The 24783-nt window shown below is 43.9% G+C and overlaps 1 protein-coding gene across 4 annotated transcripts in view; it reads left to right on the forward strand.

The window, feature by feature from the left end:
• Positions 1-24783, forward strand: part of LOC146855704 (endogenous retrovirus group 3 member 1 Env polyprotein-like) — a 264638-nt gene that overhangs the window by 14685 nt on the left and 225170 nt on the right. For 2 of the 4 annotated variants that reach the window (XM_085653598.1, XM_085653599.1), the window contains one exon: positions 432-3581. The exons of the other annotated variants lie outside the window; for them this stretch is intronic. In XM_085653598.1, coding sequence (XP_085509724.1) covers positions 1210-2754 — 1545 coding nt within the window. In that variant the 5' untranslated portion in view covers positions 432-1209 and the 3' untranslated portion in view covers positions 2755-3581. Of the gene's footprint in view, positions 1-431; positions 3582-24783 lie in introns of those variants that run through there. 4 annotated transcript variants of the gene reach the window in all.

The following is a 24783-nucleotide window of genomic DNA, read 5'->3' on the forward strand; positions in this document are numbered from 1 at the left end:
TCCTTCTCAAAGAGTTTTTCCCTAGGTTTGGCATGCCACGGATTGTATGGTCGGATAATGGAAGTGAGTTTGTGGGAAAGGTTATGAAGAGTGTGTGTGTGGGTTTAGGGATTAGACAGAAGTTCCATAGTGCAAATCCCCCACAGTCCGCAGGTCTTGTTGAGGGTTATAACGGGACTCTTAAATTAAATTTAGCCAAGATCCAAACGACTACTGGATTGTCATGGCCAGATGCATTGCCTTTGGCTCTTCTATCCACTAGGGCGACTGTTCACTCTCGAATAGGGCTTAGCCCGTATGAAATTGTGTTTGGTCGTCCTGCGAACGTTTGGGGAGTCCCTAGACCTAAGGAATTCACCCAGCTCGAATATCCCATGTTGATCGATTACCTTTATGACTTGACTGCTAAACTAAGTGCTATTCATCAACAGGTTTTTGAGGCTCTGCCAAAACCAACAGAGTGACCAGGACACAAGTTACAGCCTGGCGATTTTGTGGTCGTAAAGAACTTTGGGAAATCCAGAAACTTGGAGCCAAGATATATCGGACCGTTCCAGGTCCTGTTGTCAACACGAACTGCTGTTCGATTGGCTGGAAGAAAGCATTGGGTACACGCTGCCCATACGAAATGTGTACCGCTTCCTTTACCGTATGACAAATGGATTAGACAGGGAATTGGCAATTCTGAGACGGAGTGTGTTCCTAGGCTTGTCCCGTTCAGCGATGCACAACTTAAAGGTCTTGAGTCTGCTAAACTGAAGAACACTGCTGCTTCAGCTGGAACTGTGCCTTTGCCCCTGCATTCGAACATTATTCCGTTCAAACATTCACCTGAACAATTGAACACTGTTTCGCCATCTGGTCCCTTGTTCGAAGAGCAGACACAACCTGGAAGACATCGTTACTCTTTACGCTCCCATTCCAAGGACTAATAAAGTGAATACCCCTTTCTTGTTTTCCTTTGCCCCCTCTGCCCTGACAACTCGTCTTTGGACAATTGTATTCTCCTCAGCCAGGAAGTTTGCTATGTGCGTGTTTTTGAACCGGCCATCCGGGTTCGCCGTAGGGCCGTGACGTGTGCCTAGTTTTGATTTGCAGGTTACCAGACACTAGGTCGGTTTCCCCGGTTGGTCTTTGGGAACCCCCAAGGCTAACGGACGCATTTCCGAACGGTTACAAACCAACCGCCACGGACGGCTCGAGTAGAGGATGGAGCTTCCTGCACTACGAGGTGTTAATACTGTGATTGAGCGTAAAGTGAAATTGCATGAAATATTGCACAACAAATGTTTCCTGATCCAGTGTGCCCTAATGTTTTTGATTGTCTTGGTAACTCTGATGGGTGGAATTGTTTTTGGGGCCCAGTTAATAATTTTACCTGTTATGACTACGGTGCCTCCTCACGTTTCCCTTCCTGTTACCACTGCTCCTTCGCACTCTTTCCACACTTTACCTGAACACGAACAAGCTAGACGTTCTGAGTTTGTGAACAATTCATTTATTCAACTCCTGCACCAACACCAACTAGTGATGAACATGACTAATTGCTGGGTGTGTGGTTTGATGCCGCATACCGTCGATAAAGGTATCCCGTATCTAGTTCTGCCTTTTAGCTATAATGGGTCATCGTGGGCATTGCAGACTATGTTCCTCTTTGCGCTTGAGACCTATTCCCCGCGACCACCGCGCTCCACAAGATATAGCTCTAGCAATAAAGCCTTGGTAAGAGGAGTTGCCGATATGAGTAGAGATATCGATGCATATTCTTCCATTCCTAAGGATGAGTTGCGAGCTTATGTGGGTTGGAATGCGACTGGGTATAGCATTAGTCTGGGTGAGAAACAGCGCAAGAGCTCGTCTCCGATTTGGGTCGTACCACACTTAGGTCTTTTTTGTTTGCAAGGCAATGGTCAGAATACGAGAGCTCAGCTAGGGAAGAGTGACTGTACTGAAACGTACGTTTTCCCATCACAGTCTTCCCCTGCGTTTTTGGCTGCCAAGGGTACATACTTTGTCTGTTATGACCGAGCATACACATGGTTGCCCCCTGATTTTTCGGGAACATATTATGTTGCTAACTTACTGCCGCCGACATTCACGGCTGCCTCTGATTATCACAAGGCCAGAATTGTGAGGGGTGCTGTTAGTCAGGAGGATACTGCTGGTCAGGAAGTGGGAGACTTCCTCAAGGGTTTCCTGCCGTTTTGGGGACCTATGGTCAATAGTAGGAACCTGAGACAACTGACTCGTGTAGTTGGATCCACTGTTAATGTAACGGCTGGTGCCCTTGGTAACTTGACAGCTGAGCTTCAAGCGGATCGCCTTATGATGTTGCAGAACCGTATGGTTCTAGATGTGGTACTTGCAGATCGAGGTGGAGTGTGTAAAGTGATCCGATCGAGTTGCTGTGTTTTCATTCCGGATAATGCTCCGACAGTTTATGAGGCCATTTCCAAGTTACATAAGATCTCTGATTCTATACATATGGATGAAGGGGAGTGGTCGCTAACCGGATGGTTTTGGAATCTATTATCTGCGTGGGGATGGAAGATTCTGATGGTCATTGGGGTTGCTTTAGTTCTCCTGTTTTCGTGCTGTCTCTGTGTCCAGTGTGGTCCTGCCTTATGTGGCCTTTGTGCTACCACGTGTATAAGAAGGCCACCTGTTACTAGAGAGGTATTGATGGAAAGGATGATGTTTCAGCAACATCTCAGTGATCTGATGAACATAAGTATCGACTCAGATGTCGATTAGTGCTTGCCTATGTAAGGGCAAAAGGAGGGTCTGAGGTTCCGTGAGAACTGAACCCATGTTTCCGAACTAATGGTACTGTGACGATTCTGGTATTAGCAAGTCGCAAATGATGAGTCTAATATAAGCGAGCGTTTTTCGCAACGCTGCACTGAAGGATTCGTCATGTATTGCTGATTCTTGTGTTCGAACCTACGGGTTCCATTTCATGCACGACATCCATTTTGTATCATTGCCCTCACATAGTCAGTGAATGGGCGATGTCCGACCAATGACCCTGCTTAGGTAACCTCGAGGGCACGCAGTCCCTAGTGCGCGTTCTGCCAAATTCTGCATGACTTGGCGAAAGCTGACCCTGTCGCCTGAGGCGGACCCTGCCGTACTGGTTTTCTGTCCTGTCCTGCCTGAGCAAGATTACTGGCCCTGATACAATAGACCACGCTTCTTTTATTTGCCTACGAATATGTCTTATCTGACTCTTCTATTTTCTGCATCTGTTCCTGTATTTCCCTTTAACCTTTTATGATGAGGAGGTGACCAACTTTATTATGGGGCGGTCCGGCCTTTCAATAGAGGGATGTCAGAAACATGTGATTGAAGGCCGGACACCTGGAGATGGGAATGTGATGTTGTGTGATCTCATTGTTTGGAATACAGAAACGGGAATAATTGTAAAACTTGTAGGAATGTTTGCCTGAAGCAGAATATTCAGTATTTAGGGAGCGACCTGTTTTGTACAAATCGAGCAGTCTCCTTAGAATCGATCTTGTATGATACTTCTGTGACTTCTGTTCCTGACTGCAGTCATTAAAGACGATCTTTTGACGCCAGAGGAAGAGTCCTGTGTCTCTGTTTGTTAAGTACGCCAAAACAGGTGAACCCCGAAGGTTTCAGGTGTTGTCCCCTGGCACCGCTGGGTCTTAGAAATTGCCCAGTCCTTCAAGGGTTAAAGTGGCACAAATTGATGCCATTGATGAAATCCTTCATGCATATCCAACACCCTGACCTCATAATAGTGCACTGTGGTGGCAATTACCTAGGCACTTTGACTGGGGTAGGTCTGGAAATGTTTATGAAGGACCCCTTTGCAGAACTGATTTCACTTTTCCCCAAAACTGCCTTTGTGTATTCTAACATATGCCAAAGGCAGAAATGGAACTGGTCCGATCATTTTTGTCCACAAATTGAGAAAGCTAGGAAACATGTGAATAAATCTGTTTCTGCTTTTCTCCGAGACTATAGAATGGGCTCCATTTACAATAACAATCTGCGCTTTCATATGCAAGAGATGTATAGGAGAGATGGAGTACACTTTACTGATGAAGGAAACAGAGTCTTCCTCAACAACTTTAGACTCTGTATAGGTACTTACTTATAAGTACCAAAAACTCTCAATGAATACAACAGCTCTTTTTAGAGCCACTCAAGAACAAAACACTTAAGCTTGATGTTTATCTCCCAAAAATTTCATATTTTTTTTCCTTGGATCCGCGCACCCAACGCGAGAGAATCCCTGCACCAAACGCGATAGGATGTGCGCTTCGTGCGCGCATTTTGCCGTTTTTTTTTTTAAAAGGGGGCCCCAGGGGGTGCTTCTGGGACCCCCTAAGCAGATCTAGAGAGTCAGAGTATTTCCACACTGCCCCCTTTATATGTTTTACAAACTTATTCCCCATGCTTCTTCAGCCTCGCTTCTACCGAGGCAGAAAATGGCCGCCAACAGTTCCTGGTTTCGAATGTAGACAGACACTCGACAGCCAATTAGCATTCAGCGCGTGATCGTCAGGGTGCGCGCTCGGTTCGGGGAGGATGGGCTTACGGTGCGGGTAGGGTGCGCGGATCCTCCCCGGCCATAGATATCACTAACTTTTTTACCCTCATTTTCGCAGGAACTACTAAACAGATTCACACCATTCATGCAAAAGGCACGAGTCTGAACTGAGGACTACCTCTGTGCCAAATTTGTGGTAATTCCGTTCAGCGGTTCGGACTGTAGCTGCGACAATAGATCCTATGGGAAATTGCATGGGGAAAACGTGTTTTGGGACCCCACTTTTTTCTCGCCCCGCGCTTGACGAATAACCACGAAACTTTCAGGGTAGGAGCGGAGCGGAGCTGGCCAAAAGTTTGGAAAATTTCACGAGGATTCATCAACTGGCGCCAGACTTTTTGGGAATAGAATGTTGCGGATTTCCTATGGAAAATAGGTCCTAACTATAACTATCTACTGGCGACCGCCAGTAGATAATATAGTGCTTGCTACCCCTGATGAGGTGATGAAGTGCTTTTTCAGCGAGTAGCACACTACTCTGGAACCCATAAAGGAAGGTGGTGAATTAGTATACAGAAATATGAGATTTGAGAAGTGGACATGTTAGTCTGTTATTTAGATTGAAAAGGATAGTTGAGGGATAGAAGAGTGAAGGATTTAGATTATTTTTTTTTTTGGAGGTCTGATCAATGAAGACACTGACCTCTAACAAGGTGTTGTAAATGGAGCTTTTATTTCAATGGTAAAAGCACCCACGACCGAGAGCTCCCGCTGCGCAGCAGGATCTCTGCCAATTGAACTAACGTTCACAGAGACCTGGCATGCTTCATTCAAAGCTGAGCCATGGAATCACAGTTAAACAAAGCATTACATCAAACAGTTCGGAGACATCCACGCGCTGAGTACAGCGCAAGATGCCTCCGCGAGAAGCTACATACCACAACTTTTTCCTCCCCGAAGAGAACAAAACACAAGAGTAAATCACAATAAACAGTGAGAACAAATGGGAAAAATACATAGAGCATGTAGCAAGAAAGATAAGCATAAAATACAAAGAAATGTGCAGAAACCTATGGTGAGCATAGATTGTAAACTCAGGACAAAACATAATCATTAAATCTGGAAGGTAACCTCCTTTGACGAGTTCCGAAATCACTAGTTTGTAAAGATTCGGCAACTGTTGATGCACCAACATTTGATGGGATTAAATACCGAGAGGCTGTAGTTTCTCCAGTGTCACCTCCGTTAACCGGAAGTGGCACAGTAGAAGAAAGATCACGCAACCATCTAGTCCAGTCACAATGTTCAACCTGCTGTTTGGACAATTTCAACAAAGAGCATACCTGAGAGTCAGAAAGACTCACCAGCAATCTTTTGTTCCACCATCCCTTATTGCCAAGTAGCGCTGAGCCCTTGCTAACATCTGTAACCTGAACTCGAGCAGAGAATCTAGACAATCTTTTAGGACCCAATCATTCACCTCTAGATCCAAGTCGCTAAAGCTTTTGCCCATATCATGCCATGACTTCATGAGACACTGCTTCTGCAAAACTCTAGATACAACACCTTTGTCCATTTGGCTATATTTGTCATGTTTGTTCTGCAAACAATCAGGCCACAAATTTGTGTGAGCATTCCTCCCTCTCAAGAGAGTAAAAGGTGGGACCCCTGTGGTGCCATGAGGTGAGATGTTATAAGACCATAATTTGGCCTCAACAAAATCCTGTACATCCTGACCAGAGGACAGAGCTGCCTGAATACCATCCTTGACCAATCTGTTTGCCCTTTTGAGCAATCCATTGGACGTTGGAGAATACAAAGCAACCTTATAATGTTTAATATCGTACTTCGCTAAGAATGTGCTCATCTTATGGGAGACAAAGTGAGTACCATTGTCAGTTACAATAATGGAAGGCGAGCCCTCAACAGCAAAAACCCTCTTCAAGAACTTAATGGCATTATCTGTACTAGCCGCATCACAAAACATATGATAAATCCATGTGGAATGATTGTCAATCATCAAAATGATGAACTTAAGATCATGAGGCAAACCATCATAAGGCCCTGAAAAATCTAGACCAACCTTGTCTCGTGGCCTGTCGGGAAAAGACACAGGATGCAGAGGTATATTCATCAATTTCCATTTTTTTGTCCAACACTAGACATTCAGTGCATGAATCAATACAAAATTTGACCTGAGCTTCCAAAGAGGGCCACCAATAATACAACTTGACCAGTTGAGAAGTCTTCGTAACATCTAAATGACCATGATGTGCAGATTTAATAATGTCTTCTCTGAGGCTTACTGGGGGAACAAATGAATCATGTTGCATCACCATGCCATTGACAAGGGACAATTCAGATGCAACCATGGCAAAAGCTTTCAATTCACCCCTAAGATTCCTATGCTCCGGCCATCCCTTTACAATGTATTTCATGACCTGTTTGAGAATGTTATCCTAGCTGTAAGCTTCCATCCATAATTGTTCTGTAATGTTGGGACATTCCTTGATGGCATCCAAGGCTGCCACAACGCATTCAATGTCCCCAAAATCCTCAAGTTCAGACTCCTCATGTAAACCCATGCGCGACAGTCAGCCCTGAAATTCCTTCCACCAGGTATATGCTTAATAGAAAAATTAAACTCCTGTAGCTTTGAAAGCAATCTCACCAGTCTGGCAGAAGCTTTACCCAGCCCTGTACCACTGAGTATATGTGTAAGGGGTTTATGGTCAGTAAAAAGTTCAAATTCACGTCCCCAAATGTAATTCTTGAATTTGTCAATTACCCATACATAAGCGAGGGCTTCGTGCTCAATAGTGCTGTAATGTGTCTCAGACTGTCTAAGCATTCTTGAAGAAAAGGCTATGGTGTGTTCCTTCCCAGATACCCATTGTCCTAGGACTGCACCCAAGTCGGTAAGACTAGCATCTACCATGATAAAGCATTTAGACCCATCCTGAAATGCATGCAAAGCAGGTGCCTCAACAATCAATTTCTTGACTTGGTCAAAGGATGACGAGACTTCGTCAGACCAAACAAACTTTGAACCCTTGTGCAGTAGGACCCACAATGGTTCAATAGTTTGAGCATAGCCCTTAACAAATCGTGCATAGTACTCTGCTAGTCCCAAAAATTATCGAAGGGTATCTTTGTCTTTGGGAGGAGCAGCATGACTGATTGCTTTAATTAGAGACAGTTTGGGTTTGACGTCCTCTGAAGACAAAGTGTGACCCAAATAATCCAATTGTTGTACACCAAATTTGACCTTGTCACTCCTAATGGTCACACCTGCACCGTCCAATTTACTCAGGACTCTGGTCAAATTGTTTAGGTGTGATTCCCAATCATCTGCAAACACCAGAATATCATCTTGATAAGCCTGGACCCCCGGCATGTCTCCAAAAAGGTTATCCATCTTTTATTATGGTTCCCCAGCAACCAGGCTGCAGGAATATCGTTAGAATTATGTCCTGCCTGTACTAGAATAAAAGAGACTGAAGAGCACATACTCTTTTTCTGCTCTAAATACCAAATGATCTGTAGGAGATGGATACGACCGATCTACTTAAACATTGGAGTTAGGAAACACCGAGTTGCCTACAGAATCCTGAAAACTGATACCACAGGACCAATAGTTTTGCAGTCAGTCGTTTCTTATTCTCATTCTGGATCAATCAACATAAGTTTTGCATGTAGCTGGTGCTGATTGTTATTATTAGAATTAATTTCTGCAATCATGAAATTTGATCATCGACATAAATGAACAGGGTGTTGTATATAAGCCTTCATTTTATGCTTCCCAAGTGGTGTGTTCTTTTAATTGCAGGACGATCAATAGGATGACTGCTTGTTGTAACGCTTTCGCGTTTTTTTAACTATGTTCTTTTTATCAAATATTTAAGATGCATTCCCAGAATTTTACCTTGTTTTACTTGTTCTAATTTGTAAACCTTGTATGTATTTGTACTTTGATGGCTTTTAGCAAACAGATAAATAAAGTTATTCAAAGGTTATCCATCATCTTTTGAAAGATGCTTGCTGCGGAGGCTAGGCCAAAAGGTAACCTAAAATACTTGTAAACCCCGAAGGGTGTGATGAATGTGGTAAACTCCTGGGAATCAGTTGTTAAAGGTATCTGGTGATAGGCTGAGCGCAGATCAATGATCGAAAAAAACTTTGTACCCCCAGACTGGCAAGAAGTTTGTGAATTTTAGGGAGGGGATGATAATCAATCAAGATGTTTTTATTCAAAGTGTGCAAGTCAGCACACAACCTGACCTCACCAGATGTTTTCCTGACAATAACAATGAGGTACACCCATTTGGAGGAGTCGCAAGGTGCAATGAAACCTTCATCACACAATACTTAAGTACTGCCTTTAGTTCGTCTCTTGCACTGAGGGACAAGGGACGTAGCTTGTGAACAATTGGTTGTGCATCTGGTTTAAGTCCAATCTGATGCGGAAAACCTTTAACAGTGCCTAATTTGTTGGAAAATAAACCAGGAAACCGATATAATATCTTTTTAACATCTCAAGTGCGATCTTCAAGATCTAGGTAGTCACCTTTGTCTTGTTTATTCTCCGAGAGTTCAACTCTGGTATAACCCTCTGGAATATTTCCCACAGTAATGGGATTCTCTGAACCCGGAATAAGTTACAAGCCCATTTTCGCCAAATCTTGCCACCCAATTATGTTATGTTCTTTGACTGCAACATAAACTTTTGTGTAAATTGATCTTCCTAGGCATTCCAACTGTGAATTGAATTAACCCAGCATTTCTATATCAAATTCACCAAATGCTTTAGGGTTGACATCTGTATGGGTTAAAACAACAGAACCTTGCCATTTATCAAAAAACATGACATCCAACATAATTATTATAGTCGAGCCAGAGTCTGCAATAACTGGATTTTCTATTTTGTCAAACAATGCAGTCCCCAAAGGACCTCTGACATTATTACTGTTGAACACAGAATTGCATTCTACCGTTAAAGAGAACGTCATGTAATTGTTCTGTGCTACCTTCAAGACCCTCGGAAAATTCTACACTGTTGACACTTGTGGTTCTTTTAACAGATCTACAGACACCCTGGAAACGGCCTATCTTTTTACACAATACACATATTTTGCCTACAGCAGGACACATGGGATTATTGCTAAAATGTGACTTGGACCCACACCTATAGCAACTTGTATTACCCTTTCTCAAAAATTGTTTAGTAGATCTGATTAAGTTCAGGGCATTGACACAGTCCCCAGTTTCATTTTTTTAGAGGTCTTGACCAGATTGACAGACTGTTCATTTAATAGTGCTTTTGATGTGATCGTGGATCTCTCAATGTTTTTGGCGATGTCAATCGTTTCCAGATGTGTGGGTTTTCTGCAACTAAGGAGGCGTTCTTGGGTCTTTCTTGAGAAATAAGAGAAAACAAACTGATCACGTATGTAGATGTCAGAGTGTGCTTCAAACTTACAAGTGGATGCTAAAACTCGTAGTCCCGAAAAGTATTCATCTACACTCTCATCTGCGCTCTGTTTTCTCCTGAAAAAGTTGTGTCTCTCTAACATTATACTCTGCTCGTGATCATATTGTTTTGCCAAGCGAGCTAACGGCTCTTTGTAAGCATCCCAGTGTTCCCTATCACCAGCCTCTCCTAGGGGTGGCGGAAAAGAGGGTAGATTTTCAAAAACAAGCTGAGTGGCAAGTCCCAAGCAACCATAAAGAATTGCAACTTCGCGAGCAGGTGAAAACTTAACTGCATCAATTGCTACTAGATGATTTTCAAATATCTTTATCCATTGACGCCAGGGAATGTTAGGTTTCCTGGATGCTGTAAGAAAGGAGGTGGCTGTGCAAATTGCTGTGAAGTGGCAATGAACGAAAATCAAGTAAGTAGAACAATAACAAATAATGTACATGCGATAAAATGCAAGACTGAAAGTAGCAACAAAATTAAACAGTGTAGGTGCAATAAATATAAGAGAATAAAGTTATCACATATGTTACTGAACACTTTGAGTGCTGTGAAAAATACCACAGAGCAATTGTACACCTTAAGTGTGAATAAACAAAGCCACAGAATAATTGTAGTTGAAGGTGAGCCTCTCACCGAAGTTGCAGGTTAATAGTTAAAGCAGATAGTTCTAAAAGGTGAGCCTATCACCAAGTCTGTAGGCTAAAAATTGGCAAATGCAATTGTTAAAGTAAAGGTGAGCCTATCACAAAATTTGTAGGCTCCAATTAGGCAAATGCAGGGAAGAAATCTTAAAAATATAGAATAGAAAGGTGTGTCTGTCACCGTAGGTGTCAACAGGCTTAGATCCTACCTGTGAATCGATGTGGCAGCCCAATCCAATATGGCCGCAAGCGTAATGACGTCTACGTGTCTAAGCGTAATTACGAGGGCACTGTCAACGAATGCTGATGTGGGTGACGTCAGGCCGAGGCAGCAGCTGCACGCTTGTAGAAGGAGGGGTAGAAGTGGCGTTGATCCCCAAATCAAACTCCGTGCTCGATCGCTGAGAGGCTTGAGCGAGGATGAAAATCAAACGGGCCAGAAAGTGAAGCAGCAAGCCCCCGCGCTGCGCGGCCCTCAATGGTACCGGCGTGAAGTCGGTCGGCGGGTACTCGGCCCGTGGGTTCTTCCGGTCGTCACCAGATGATGAATGTAGACTCAGACCTCCCACAAAGTGCTGTAAATTGAGCCTTTATTTCAATGTTAAAAGCACCCACGACCAAGAGCTCCCGCTGCGCACCAGGAATTCTGCCAACTGAACTAATGTTCACAGAGTCCTGGTATGCTTCATTCGTACCTCAGCCGTGGAACCACAGTTAAACAAAGCATTACATCAAACAGTTCAGAGACATCCACGCGCTGAGTACAGCGCGAGATGCCTCTGCGAGAAGCTAGATAGCACAAGGTCATAGCGGTAGGAGGAGGCTTGAGATGAGTAAAATGAGATATTGAGGGGAAGAGTTTAGAATGGCTTGTTTTGGGATTCGGTATAGTAAAAGAGGTGTCAGATGATGCAAGGAGGGTTAGAGTAGGGTAGAGTCTAGAAAGGGTTATTTTGGAGATCATAGTAATGGAATCGGGTTTGGGATGAATGAGAAAGTGGATGTAGCGGATATATTGATAGAGGTATAGGGTGAGAAGTAGGGTAGTGCATTGGAAAGAGCAGTAGAAAGAGGTTTGAGATGAGTCAGAGAGTTGAGGTAGAACATATATTGAGAAAGGTATAGGTTGAGAATAGGGTAGTATGTGCAGAGTTCTCTGCCCAAAATTACTATTTGTAAAATTAAGCTTGTTGTTTGTGAATACCCAAAAATTGAAAACTTACTCAAAGGCAGTAGCGGTCCGTGGAGGGAGTTCGGTGGGGCAGAGAGGCGGGGCGGAGGAGGGGCAGGGTGGGAAAATGTAAACACCGGAATATGGATGAACGGAGGTAAGTACACATTTAAATAAATAAAACGAATTTCGTTGCGCACGCTGCATTGCAAATCCTAGTTAGACATATGCATGATAAGGGCCAGCATGTGGCGTGGGCGGCCTGGGCCCAAGCCCAGGGCGCCTAGCTTCAGAGGGGAGCACTGTGCTTACTTAGCAAACTTCTTTTAATTTTATTTTCCATTCCATGCCGAAAGGACCTCCAGGCTCTCTTTCCCTTCCTGTAGTTCGCTTTCCTTTTCCTCCCTTCCTTCTCCTGTATGCTTCCCCTGCCCAATTGTGCGCCATTGCAAAGGGGCACGGGTGTGGCTGGCATAGGTTATTCAGGTGAGTGGGGAATCAAGAAATGTGCTTTTAGGCCAATCGCTGATCTGAGGTAATCCACATAATCTGAACCATGAACAAAAATGGCCTCCCTAGAGATCACAGCAGGAGCAAAGCAGAAGAGGAGGAAAGAGAGCAAGGAAGTGGCAGTGAAGGTTGAATAAAGTGGACCTTCCCTGGCCCTCCATCCCAATACCCCCAGGCGCCCTCTACTGGTGGACAGCTTCCAGATCAGCATCATACTCAGGGAAGAGGTGTGTGTCCCTACCCAGTGATAAGCGTCATGCCACAAACGGCCAGGACAGCAACAGTTAATATGTTCGTCATGCTCACGCACTGGGTAGGACAGTGTCAGGCAGAAACAGAAAAATGCAGCATCTGTACTATTTTCTGTTAAGCAGTAGCTCCTGCCATACACAGCGCTTTGAAGCGGCTAGGTGGAGCGAGAGAGGAGGCCCGCAGGGCGCCAAGTTTGGTGTACCCATGACGCTATCTGAGCAAAGGCCGGCCCTGTTATAATACATATGAAAAGTACAACAGGTGCTCCCAGAAGTCTTACTGTGTGGACTCCAGGTAAACCTGAACTTCAAGACACGTTTTAAAACAGGAATGGAATGTGCAGAGAAAGGAGGCACACCTTTTATTACAGGGAGATTGTACACATAGGCTTGTTTTCTTCTAAATGTAAGGTTGGATCTGCTTTACACAAACCAGTTTCTCTGGGAGGTAGGAATTACAGGGTCATTGAAATGTCATTCCTTTACTTCTATGAAAAACAAAAACGCGCTTCGACGCCTCGTCAGGGGTAGCAAGTGCTATATAAATGCAATACAATACAATACAATACAATACAATACAATATTTGTTGGTGAATGACTATTTGAATAGGATAATCTGAATATAAATTTCCTGTAACACTGGGATCTCTTTCGTAGCGATGCAAGTAAAAATGTCAACATTGCTACATAATAGCGCCCCAGAGTGTGCTGCACCATGTGCCACTATTGTACAATATTTGGAATTCTGACTTGTGTTCCAACTGCGAACACTGTGAGTGTTGGCTCTTATAATTTTCAACATAAAAAAACTGGTGCAAATCATGTGGGCAAACTACATGACATTTGGTTGTGTGCACTTGGGAACAGGAAAACATGTAGAATTAACATGCTATCCCTCCATTCTGAGGTCAGAAACTTATAATAATGTACAATTTGCACATGTGATAAATACCATACATCACAGGATATGTATTTACAAGGTGAGTAATGTGCTCCAAGAATTACACGCCCTCAGAATAAAAGCTACACCTTCAAAACAAGCACTGGATCATTCACTGCATAGTGACGCAGGCTGTAATTTTTATTGATGGGACCGAAAGTCAAGATTTGTGTCAGACCAGCGCTGTTCCTAGTGGAGTGCGTGAGTGGATAAAGGGTATGACATTTGAAGCTGGGCTGATGCCGCCCAGATTGCTAGTAGCTTCCAAGTCTGCTGAAGTAAGACAATTTTTGTTAACCTTTTGTGCCTTGAACCATTTCCGCATTGACCAAGTGACTATCGTAGCTTCCTCTGTGGCATTCAAGACTTTATGAAGATGCTGTCTCCAAATCTAATTCAAAGTAACAAATGGGCTAATTGTGTGCAGGAGGATGTAGTAAATTACTTGTCTACTATTCTCCACTGTACTGCTCTGTTAAAATGCTCCATGACATCATAGCATGCCTGAGTGCATCTCTGTGTTAGAGTGTCAGTGAGTCAACTCAGGCTGAGCTGTTAGGAGCCTGCTCCTGGTGGGGCTGTCTTTGTACCATCTATCTTCTCCTACTATCCTGATCTCCTATACTGGAACCAAGCTACTAATAAAGAAGTAACCTTCATGTACATATGGACTCTGTATCTTCCTTTACAACAGAGGACCGAACGCTTTAAGGTGCCTTTACACGATACCCCTATGGCCTCACACATTTCAGCAGCAAAGTAGCTCCCTCATATCATCATTCCTACCACTCCCTTTGATCAATCGGGTCTGCAAGAGGGTCGGGATTTTGCCACCATTTCAGGAGAAAGAAGAGCTGGGTAGTGCCATGCCTCAACCCTAGTTATAGAGTTCTTCGTGGTTAGGCTCACAGAGTTCCGTAACACAGGTAAATACGTCCATGATTGCTCTTCTCTAGACCTGCAGTGCCTACTGCTGCCGGAGGAGCCAGTTGGCCCAGGATCTAGCAAATACCCCAAGGGGCAAGTACTAGAGGTCTCATGGCGCCTATGCTGAAAATCATTCATGCGTGCCGCTCTCAGTGACATGGAGCATTGGATCAGGAAGGACTCACAGGGTCAGATCCAACTTTAATTGAGATACTCAAGGTTGACCTTCTTAACACCACCTCTTGGCTGGATCACCATAGAGATCATAAGTGCTTCCCACACCAGCCTCTAAACATGGAGTTGACACAAATCTTTTAAAACAAAGAGGGGATCTAATAGCTCACCTTCTAAAATCACAAGAAAATCATACTCTGGTCAAGGCAGGCTCCGAGCTCCATTGGACTCTTTCAAGAGGGCTGATCACTGCACAGTAGCGTTGATATGTCAGAATGTGGCACTCATGCAGGTCAACCCAGGAATCAACACTACAAATGCAACTTATGTTGTAGACCCAATGGGGCAGGGTGGTATTTTCACAGTTCTAATCCCACCATAAGGGGAAGCAAGGGGTGTGTGAACTAACGGCACACATAATTGCGAATTGGGAAGGTTTCTCCCTTACTGTACCGTGAACCGACCAGGTATGACCTCCACAGACTATGCGACAGGCTTCTTTCACACAGATTGATTGGGCGTGGGATTCTCCGGCTCCGGCATGGCCACACTTATTTTGAGGCCCCAGCTGCACCTTGCCGCTGCTCCGCTCCTTGGATGCAGCTGTGTCCTTCAAGTGCAATCTTGTTTCCTTTGCGGGTTCCACCGCTGTCGGGCCCATTTTCAGTGCCTTATAGGAGACAGCATTTCTGCATGCTGGCACCCCAATAATACTGCATGCAGGAAGAAATATCTCGTATCAGAGACATATTATGATTTTTCTTTTTCTCAACATTGTATGTTTTCTAATAAGTTTAATTTGAACAAATAAGTAGCATTCAATGCTGTTATTATGTTATATTGTAGAACCGTGATGGCAAGGAGCAGGAGGGCCAGCGCCAGGTGGATTAGGAGGAGCAGATTGAAGAGAACTGCGGAAATCATGACCTGAATGGCAATTACCAAAAGACCCAGGAGACCAGGCTAAGGAGGGCAGGGACTAGGAAGACCAGGAGTAGGCCTGGGCGAAAATTTCATTCCGTTCGCGGAAATTGCGATAATTTGACATTTTCGCGTTCCGCGGAGAGCGCGAAAATGTCAAAATTTCCGGTTTCCGCAGCTTGGCGATAATTTGTTTCTTGCTCGCGCTGTAAAATAATACATTCTTGCGCGCGCGCGATCGCCTTACCTGAATCCCTGCGTTCGCCGACAAGTTTTCTTGATCCGGTCGCGTTCTCCATGAGATGTTGTATTGTTTTTAGCCATTTGCGCTGTCTCGCGACAGTTCGCGCCCGCAGTGACATCATGCGTCGTGCGATCGCGTCTTTCTTCTCGCGATCATGCACCGCGAGACAACTCAAAACAAGATGGCCGCGCCCGCAAGCAACCACATGGGTAAGTTGGCGACCCGCAACCATGCAGAAAATCTCGCGAACATGCGGGAAAAAAACTTCCGCATCTTCGCGATATTTCCGCTTGTTTGCGATAATTTTAAACATTTTCGCGATAATTTGCGAAAGTTAATTTCGCAAATTCCGCCCACCCCTAACCAGGGGAACCAGTACCAAGAGCACCCCAAGGCCAGAGCAAGGAGGACTAGATGAACCAAAAGAGTCATGACTCGGAGGACCAAAAACAGGGCTAAGAAAGTCAGGTTAAGTCTTTATTCGACTATCAAAAAAGGTAGCCATAAAAGTACAATCATATTAAGTTTTAATAAACAAGTTAAAGAGGCAGATACAATCACAATTGTTAAAACATATCATTTCTTATATTATATCAAGACACATTCTTGCGTATATGGCTTCAAAATGAGCAAAGCATTATTGTTACTTAGGCAAAAAAAATCAACTACGAGATTAATAAAATCATTTCAATTCCTTTCACCTATATTCTGACATTTCCTCACGTTAATTGATTTCAAAATGAACTGGGCAACACTATAACATGTCAGGGGGTCACCTAGTGTCACCAGGATTTTCATAGCTACTTTGTGTGACCTAATATTATGGGTGACAAACAATGGTTTAAGATAAAAATGTCAAAAACTCTGATAAAAACTGCAAAACAACATAAAGTGCAATGTGCTCCGTTTACTTTTATTATCGCACGTGCATAGTACCTCATCAGACGGATAGGTCCTCATTTTTGGGAAAGCTACGAGATGGTGAACGAAGCCACATCTCAGTCTTAGTAGCACAAAGCGGTGCTGGGCATGGGTCAGAAATGCCAAATAGTTATTGGCACTCGCCTCTAGGCTATACGATATGTACAAAGCGACAGTAGATTTATTCCTCTCAGCCTTGGATCTCAGGTCCACCCTGTATTGTAGATAGGTGTCTCTGATCTCCTTATTTGTATGGGGCAATGTTTTAGATGTCTCTGACCACATTGATAATTTGTACAGGTTTTCTAGAGAGGGATTGATGTAAAGTAGCCACGGAATTTTTAATGCCTCATGCAGTTTAAGACAGTCTAATATAATAGATTTAGTAAAAGCAGTTTCTTCCCTTTTCCAGACTGAGTCCCACAATAACAGTGGTCTGGCCAATAGGAGGTCTTCTAAAAACTGGAGACCCACCTTGTAGTGTGCAATAGTATTGAAAGCAGATGGCGGTAAATATAGAAAAAGTTTTAAGAAAGAATTTTCTTGCGTCTGCAGGTCATTGCTTTTTGCGTGACCCCAAAGCCCTGCACCATAAAGGGCTATACTTGCTCCTTTTGCTTTGTATATAGCTACCATCTCATTAGTTGGCTGATTACCAAGTTTGGAGGAATATTTAAAAATTCCCTAAGTCGACCTGCTCATTTTGGCTCTGATATTCAAAATATGTCGGGACCCAGAACTGCTATCTTTGAATAAAATGCCAAGATAGCAAAAGGAATTAACAGTATTGATAGGGCTATTCTCAATAAAAAAAAGTTTTGGGGGGTTTAGGTTTGGGCCCACAGAGCATGGTATATGTTTTAGATTTATTTATAACCATTTTCTTTTGTATCATAAAAGCTGAGAATGCGTCCATCAATCTCTGGAGACCTACCGGAGTTCTTGCTAAGAGTACGGCATAGATTAAATGGGTATCCGACAACCTGCCACCATGGGGGCATCTGCCTGTATTGCCTGCAAATAATTATCTATCCCATTAATAAATAGGGAGAATAATATTGGTGCTAACACGCTGTAGTGAAAGAGCCACTCTTGTAGTCTGGCACACTATGATGACCTCCGACCACCACCATTTTAACTGACTTTAGTGTATTATTTTACCCTAGCCTTAATGTAGGGTGGTCCTGCATATACTTGCTTCTCTTCCGTCCTGTAAGATTGCTGTCTTTCTTTGACATGGCCTCACGTCATCCTGCTTTCTGACTTTACCTTGCTTCAAACTTTTCTGTGTGCACAGTGGTGCTTGTAAGTTGTGCGGATGAGAATTATAGGTGCTGACTATTGCCTTTGACAGGGCCTCATGTCTGACTCTGCCTTGCTGATGGGTGCACAGCAGTGCTTGCAAGTTGTTTGGGTTATTCACATTCAAGGTCTTGCTGTTTTCCTGAGCGATTGTTTTTGTTTAAATGTACTCTGAAAGGCCATGTGAGAGCTTCGTCAAGACATAGGATGGAGACTTGAGAGCTCCTTACTGCCATGAAGATGCTTGCTTGGAACTTGGCCAGTTCTGGTAAAATTCCTCTGGTGGTGGGAGGAGGTCTTTCACGAATCTTCTAGTGTGTTTCAGGGGTGTTATAGTTAGCTGGACTTTTCACTTGTACTAAACCATTGAAATTCCCCCGTTATAGTTAGTTCAGCTAACTATAACTCGCGCGCCCGCAATGCACTGCTGATGACGTCACATATTACATCACTCATGACATGGTCAGTGACATCACTGATGACATCACTGATGACATCTCAAATGACATCACTGATGACATCATCCAGTGAATGTGTGTTTTTCTGAAAATTAAATATGTTTTATATATGTATATCTCAAGGTCGATGGAAGAATAAATGGGTATATAAGTGTCTAAATGGATGATTTGTTTTTGAAAAATTGATTGTGTAACTGACTGATTAAGTGTATCATAGTGAATACATGGCTTAGTGAGTAATGTTTAAATATGTAAATATCTGTATCAGTCTCTCACTTTGTGTATAAGTGGCTGCATGGGTTGGTGAGTAGCTACATGGGTGTCTATATAGGTTATTAGTTGGTTTTTTGAGTATCAGTCTGAGTGTCTGCATGGTTCGGTGGGGGGTATTACGTAGTGCATAGGTGCATGAATGAGTGACTCACTGTTTGTACGTGTTGAAGACAGCATGTGTGCAGGACTGTATGGGTGGATGAGTGTGTATATGGGTGTGTTAGTGAGTGAATGACTGTCTCAATAGTGTCTTTATGAGTAACTACATATGTTTTAAACTAGTATATGTGACTATTGGTGTATATAAGTGAGTATATGTGAGAGTGAGAGATTGAAAGAGTTCCTGTATGAATAAGTATGTGTTTCTATAAGTGATTGTTTAAAAGACTAAGTATGTGTAAGTTTCCGTAGAAGTAAGTGTGGTGGTGTGTGTATAACTGTATATGCAAGTAAATGTATGTTTGATTCTTTATTAGCATGAGTGACTATGTGTGTGAGTAAATCTATGGATGAGTGGCATTGTGTAACAGGATGTATAGGTGTATGAGTACATATGATGAGTTAGTACATGTATGAGTGACTATATAGGACTGTTGGTGAATGAGTGGATGTTTATGTGGATCTTAGAATTACTGAAGAGTTTGTTGTAACTGGTATTGGTATGTCCATTGTTTTGAAAAGTTTAGTCTCTATTTTTGAATGTGTGTATCAAAGGTTATATTAGGGTGAGAGGAGGTCTGCCACTCTATCACAAGGATGATGTCATCAGTGATGTCATCAGTGATGTCATTTGAGATGTCATCAGTGATGTCATGAGTGATGTAATATGTGACGTCATCAGCAGTGCATTGCGGGCGCGCGAGTTATAGTTAGCTGAGCTAACTATAACTGGGGAATTTCAATGGTTTTGTACAAGTGAAAAGTCCAGCTAACTATAACACCCCTGAAACCTATGGTTTTTTCAGTGAATTTCTGAGGTTTTTTAAATGCTAATTCCTAACTATAACGTGCCTGAAACCTATGTTTTTTTTCTGTGAATTTCAAAGGTTTTTTAAATGCTAATTTCTAACTATGCCTACAGAGATAGGACATGTGAAGAAAGAAGAAAAAATGCACAGAAAGAAAAAAAAGAAGTGCAGAAAGAAGCAACAGAAGTCCTCAAAGACGAAGAAAAGTGCAGGAAGAAAGATAACGTGCAGAAAGAACAAAAAGAAGAGCAGAAAAAAGCCTTGTTGCAAAATCATCCTGTACCCTCAACTTTTTCAGACGGATATTGGTGGTAACTGAGTCTGACTAACCAGTCCTAGAGCCAGTGCTATGTTAAAAGACACTTAGAATACAGTGAAAACACCTACATACACTAGGGAACATTATGCGTTGGGGTCCCCCTGTGATTAGCATGACCTCCTCTGTAAGCCCCTAGTATATAATAGGGCAGGGGGATTAAAACTACCTCTTAAAACAGGCCACAGGGCGTTTTTGCACACGTTAACTCAGGCCCTGTCCCCTCCCTTCACCACTGTGTAAACACGCCCTGTGTCCGTTTTTAGTTGGGAGATTAAGTTCATTTGAATCCTGAGGGTCGATAGGGTCTAACTAGCCCACTAGGTACCTCCAGTAAGTGCCACAGAGCTGCGTTGCAGAGAGGTGTAAAAAGTGGCATGGCCTGGACCACCTCTCTGCAATGCAGCTCAGTGGCGCTTACTGGAAGCACTTGGTGGGCTAGTTAGCCCCCAGGGGCCCTCAGTATTGAAGGAAAATTATATCCCCAATTTAAAACGTGCCATAGTGCGTGTTTGCACACGTCACCTCAGGCCCCGTCCCCTCCCTTCACCACTGTGTAAACGCGCCCTGTGGCTGTTCTAAGTTGAGAGATTAAGTCCACTTGAATCCTAAGGGTCCCTAGGGTCAAACTAGACCACTAGGTACCTCCATTAAGCGCCACAGAGCTGCGTTGCAGAGAGGTGTAAAAAGGGGCTTGGCCTCAGAACACCTGTCTGCAGCGCAGCTCCGTGGCGCATACTGGAGATGCCTGTTGGGCTAGTTGGCCCTCAGGGACCCTCAGTATTGAAGAGGAATTAATTCCCCAACTTACAACTCACCAGGGGGCGCGTTTGCAGAGTGCTGCAAGGAGGGGGCGTGGCCACCGGCACAATGCCAGTCTTTTCTTTATTTAAATTTTTTAAGAAGGGGGACTGTGTGGTTCCCCTTCTTATTATAATTTATTGGCCCTGATGACCCCATCCCCCAGGGCCTGTCTCCTAATTATATTTTTTTGACCCCAATCCCCAGGGCCGGCCACTGTTTTTTATTATTTTTAAAAAATATATATTTATAGACACACCTAGGACATGCTGGACAAACCGTACGTACCTATCACCATGACGATTTGCGTGATATTCATTAAAAGGCGACTATGCATACAATGAATCCACGTGGAATGTATTTACACCACTAGTGAAGCTCTGACATGTCTGATGCCCTACCGTGCCTAATCCCGGTAGACATCCTTGTTTATTTATACAAACATGGGTAGCTATTGACGGGCACATTTAATACACATGCACACCAAGCCATTCAAAGGGGATTCGACAAAAATTCGACCAAAACTATGCAAGAAACCCCCCTCACGGTTAATAAAACACACATCCACTGCCGGATGTGTAATACTTTTTATTTTACTCTCTGAAAAGGGGACGAACATCACTTGAGAGTCACAGCGCGCTCCTGGCAGAGCCCAATGCTGTGTTACACCCAACATTGCCTGCTGAGTGCCACAACCTCTGTGTTGTATTCCACTAGCTAGTGCATATGCTATGACACTCTCTAGCCCATGTGCACTGTAACACCACCCCGTGAATATGTCATGCCACACTTGCCTTCGCACGGGTTATATTGCCCCATCTAACGTGCCTTCCTCGATGCCTATGTTATAACGCACAGTGCTATGCCATACATATTACAATCTGGGATCCATATCTTTGTCAGAGTGCATATGCAACGTTACACTCCCCAGCACATATTTTATATTACAACTTTAGAGACTAGTTCGGTTACACAACACTGCCCTGTGCAGATTACACTCCAAGGCGCATATCGCATAGCACGCGCTAGTGCCTGTGCTATCTCGCGCTCTCCAATGAGTCTATCATTGCGCACAATGTATTGCATATTATATTTCACGCCCGGTTCATCTTATATCACCCTTTTTGGTGCATAGTTTATACCATACACTATCTAGTTTTCATTTTCAATCGTGCTCTCAGGACTATGTTCTATATAACACTGTGTTCACCTACCCTTTTCACGGGCATTACATTTTGCGATAGGGGGTGGAGGGTCAGGGGGTGTTTCTGCCAAGTGAGCCCGGAGTCACAGTCACAAACGTCCTCTTCTTCCTGAATAAAAGTGAGATTATGCTGCATACTTGTTCATATTTTAAGTAGTTCGCACAGACACACGTTTTAAAAACAATAAAGTTCCTAATACCCGCCTTCTCTGAACAGTTAGCTTGCTGCCCCATCCCCTTCTCCCTGCCCTCCGATGTCTTTGTGTATGCCCCTGCTCCATCCTTTTTGCCCAATTTAGTATGATGTACCAGTCCACTCCTCCTGCCCTCCATTGCCCAATTCTATGCCCCATCATTGACCTCCTGCTTAAACTCTGTGCTTAGCTTGCTGCCCCTATTCTCCTTCCCCCTGCCCTCCGATGTCTTTGTGTATGCCCCTGCTCCATCCTTTTTGCCCACCATGTTCCATGGACCTGCCACTCCTATCTACTCTGAGTGTTCTGTTGAGCTGCCACTCCCCTCCCACCTGCCTAGCATTGTCAGATGACTGTAACCTGTCCCTGCCACCTCCACCCTGCCTGTCCACATGCCATGCCCCTACCCTCTTCCTCCTGTTCTACATGGTCCATTGTACTGCCACACCCTTCTGCCCTCCCTGGTCTGTTGTGCTGCAACTGCTCCTCCTGCCTGCCCCGTGCGGTCTGTTGTGAGGCCCCTTCCCCCGAACTTTCTTCTCTGTGCACAGGTCCTGACCCTCCCTTCTATCCTCCATCGTCCTTTGTGCATGCCCCTGCACCCTCCTTCTTGCCCATCATAGCCATTGTGCTGCCACTAACCCTCCCACTTGCGTGCATGGTCTTCTGTGCTGCCATGGCCCCTCCCACCTTCCCTGTGTGGTCAGTTAGCTGCCCCTGAACCCCTCCCACCTTCCCTCCATGGTCTGTGTGTATGCCATCACAGTCTCACTGTTGCTCTTCATGGTGTGTCTTGCTTCTAGTGCCCATCCTGCCTGACCTCCATGGCTATCTTGCTGCTCCTGCCCTGCCCCCTTGCCCCCAGCCCTCTGTTTACATGTGCATACCCCTACTCCCTCCCTCCTGGCTTGTCTGTTCCATTGTAATGCCCCTGATCCGTCCCTCCTGCCCTTTTTGGTCTGTTATGCTGCAGCTTTCTTTCCTGTCTGTCCATTATGGTCAGCTAGCTACCATTGCCTCTTGCCCCTCTGTTCTCTGTTGTCCATGTGCATGGTCCTGTCCCCTCCCTCTTGCTTTCTATGGATTGTTGTGCTGCACTCCCGTCCCGCATGCCCTGTGCGGTGTATTGTGCTGCTGCAAACCCTGATGTCTGCCCTGCAGGGTCAGTTTGATGCACCTCTCCATGTCCCTCCTGTCCTCTGTTATCCAAGTCCATGTCCCTACTCCATTTCCTTCCATGATCCAATGTACCATACATGCGAACATTTTGAACTTGGTAAGAGGGAGATTTTGAAAAAAAACTGGGGTATTGATTTTCCCCTTTGAGTTACATTGAAAAAGAGGAGATTGTAGACAGAAGACAGATCAAATAAAGCCCATTTGAGCTTAAAAACATTGGACGTTTCCTGGCTGAATGGGTTTGTTGGCATGTATGGTTGTACTACCATTGCCTCTTCCTTCTGCCCACAATGGTCTATTACATTGCCACAGCCTCTCTTGCAAGTCCTGTATTGTTGGTTTGTTGCCCCTGCCCCCCTTTCCACTGCCCTCCATAGTCTGTTGTGCTGCCACGGCCCTTCCTGCCTGCTCAGTGTGGTTAAATTGTTGCCTTTGCACCCTGCTACCTGCCTTCAATTTTCAGAGTCCGTGCCCCTGGCCTCTGCCTCTCAACAGTATCCTAATGAACAACTAGATTGCTAACATTCTATATTTATTACAAAAGTGTGGAACGCCTGACATCATCTTGATGTAATCAAAACTGTAATACCTAGAGCATTTCCTTTAGAAATTACATATATGAGAGGGTCTTATTGGCATCAAAATTATGGTTAGTGCTCTAAAAGACTAAAATATGGACATATTTTCTGAGTTTTCAAATAGCGACAAAGCACTTTTAAATTATTTGTTACCTTTATGTTTTTTTATCCAGTTGACCACTTGATTAAATGTTGCACTTAGGGGAGAGGATGTGGTGTTACTTCCAGAACTGCAGACTTTGCAACTGGGGAACCAGGTTGGAGTTTCTGCTTCAGCTCGACATTCTGTGATTCTGGTCAAATCACTTAGTCTCCCCATGTCTACAACCAAAATGAATTTGTTCTTGTGTGATGTAACCAATGCTCATGTAAAGCACTCCAATACCTAACAAGTCTGCACTATATAACACTGCAAAAACACAAAATAATAAGTGTTTTGCACACTTCTGTCAAAAGGCTATATTTGGGCTACATCTGGGTGATTTTGGGCTACATTTGGGCTCTTTTGTCTCCGGTGGCCATCTTGGGAGATTTATTTGTTATGAAGTTTCCTAATTTCCTCATGTACTGCAGTCTCCTCAGTAGGAAATGCTTTCAGTTTTTTACTTTGATTCCACCATGAAGGTATTCAGATATGTCACACATTTGCCATAAATTCTGAATGTTAGCACTCTAGTTGCTCATTAGATCACTGTAGTAAAACTACTGTTCACCATGGAAGTCTGCTGCTGGTATTAAAAGTGCATGTTTCAGTCTGCATGTCAGAATTTTTTAATGAAATAGAAGAGGATTTGAGAAGTCACTCA

The sequence above is a fragment of the Triturus cristatus genome, chromosome 4_1, assembly GCF_964204655.1.
Source record: "Triturus cristatus chromosome 4_1, aTriCri1.1, whole genome shotgun sequence".
Classification (NCBI taxonomy): Eukaryota; Metazoa; Chordata; class Amphibia; order Caudata; family Salamandridae; genus Triturus; species Triturus cristatus.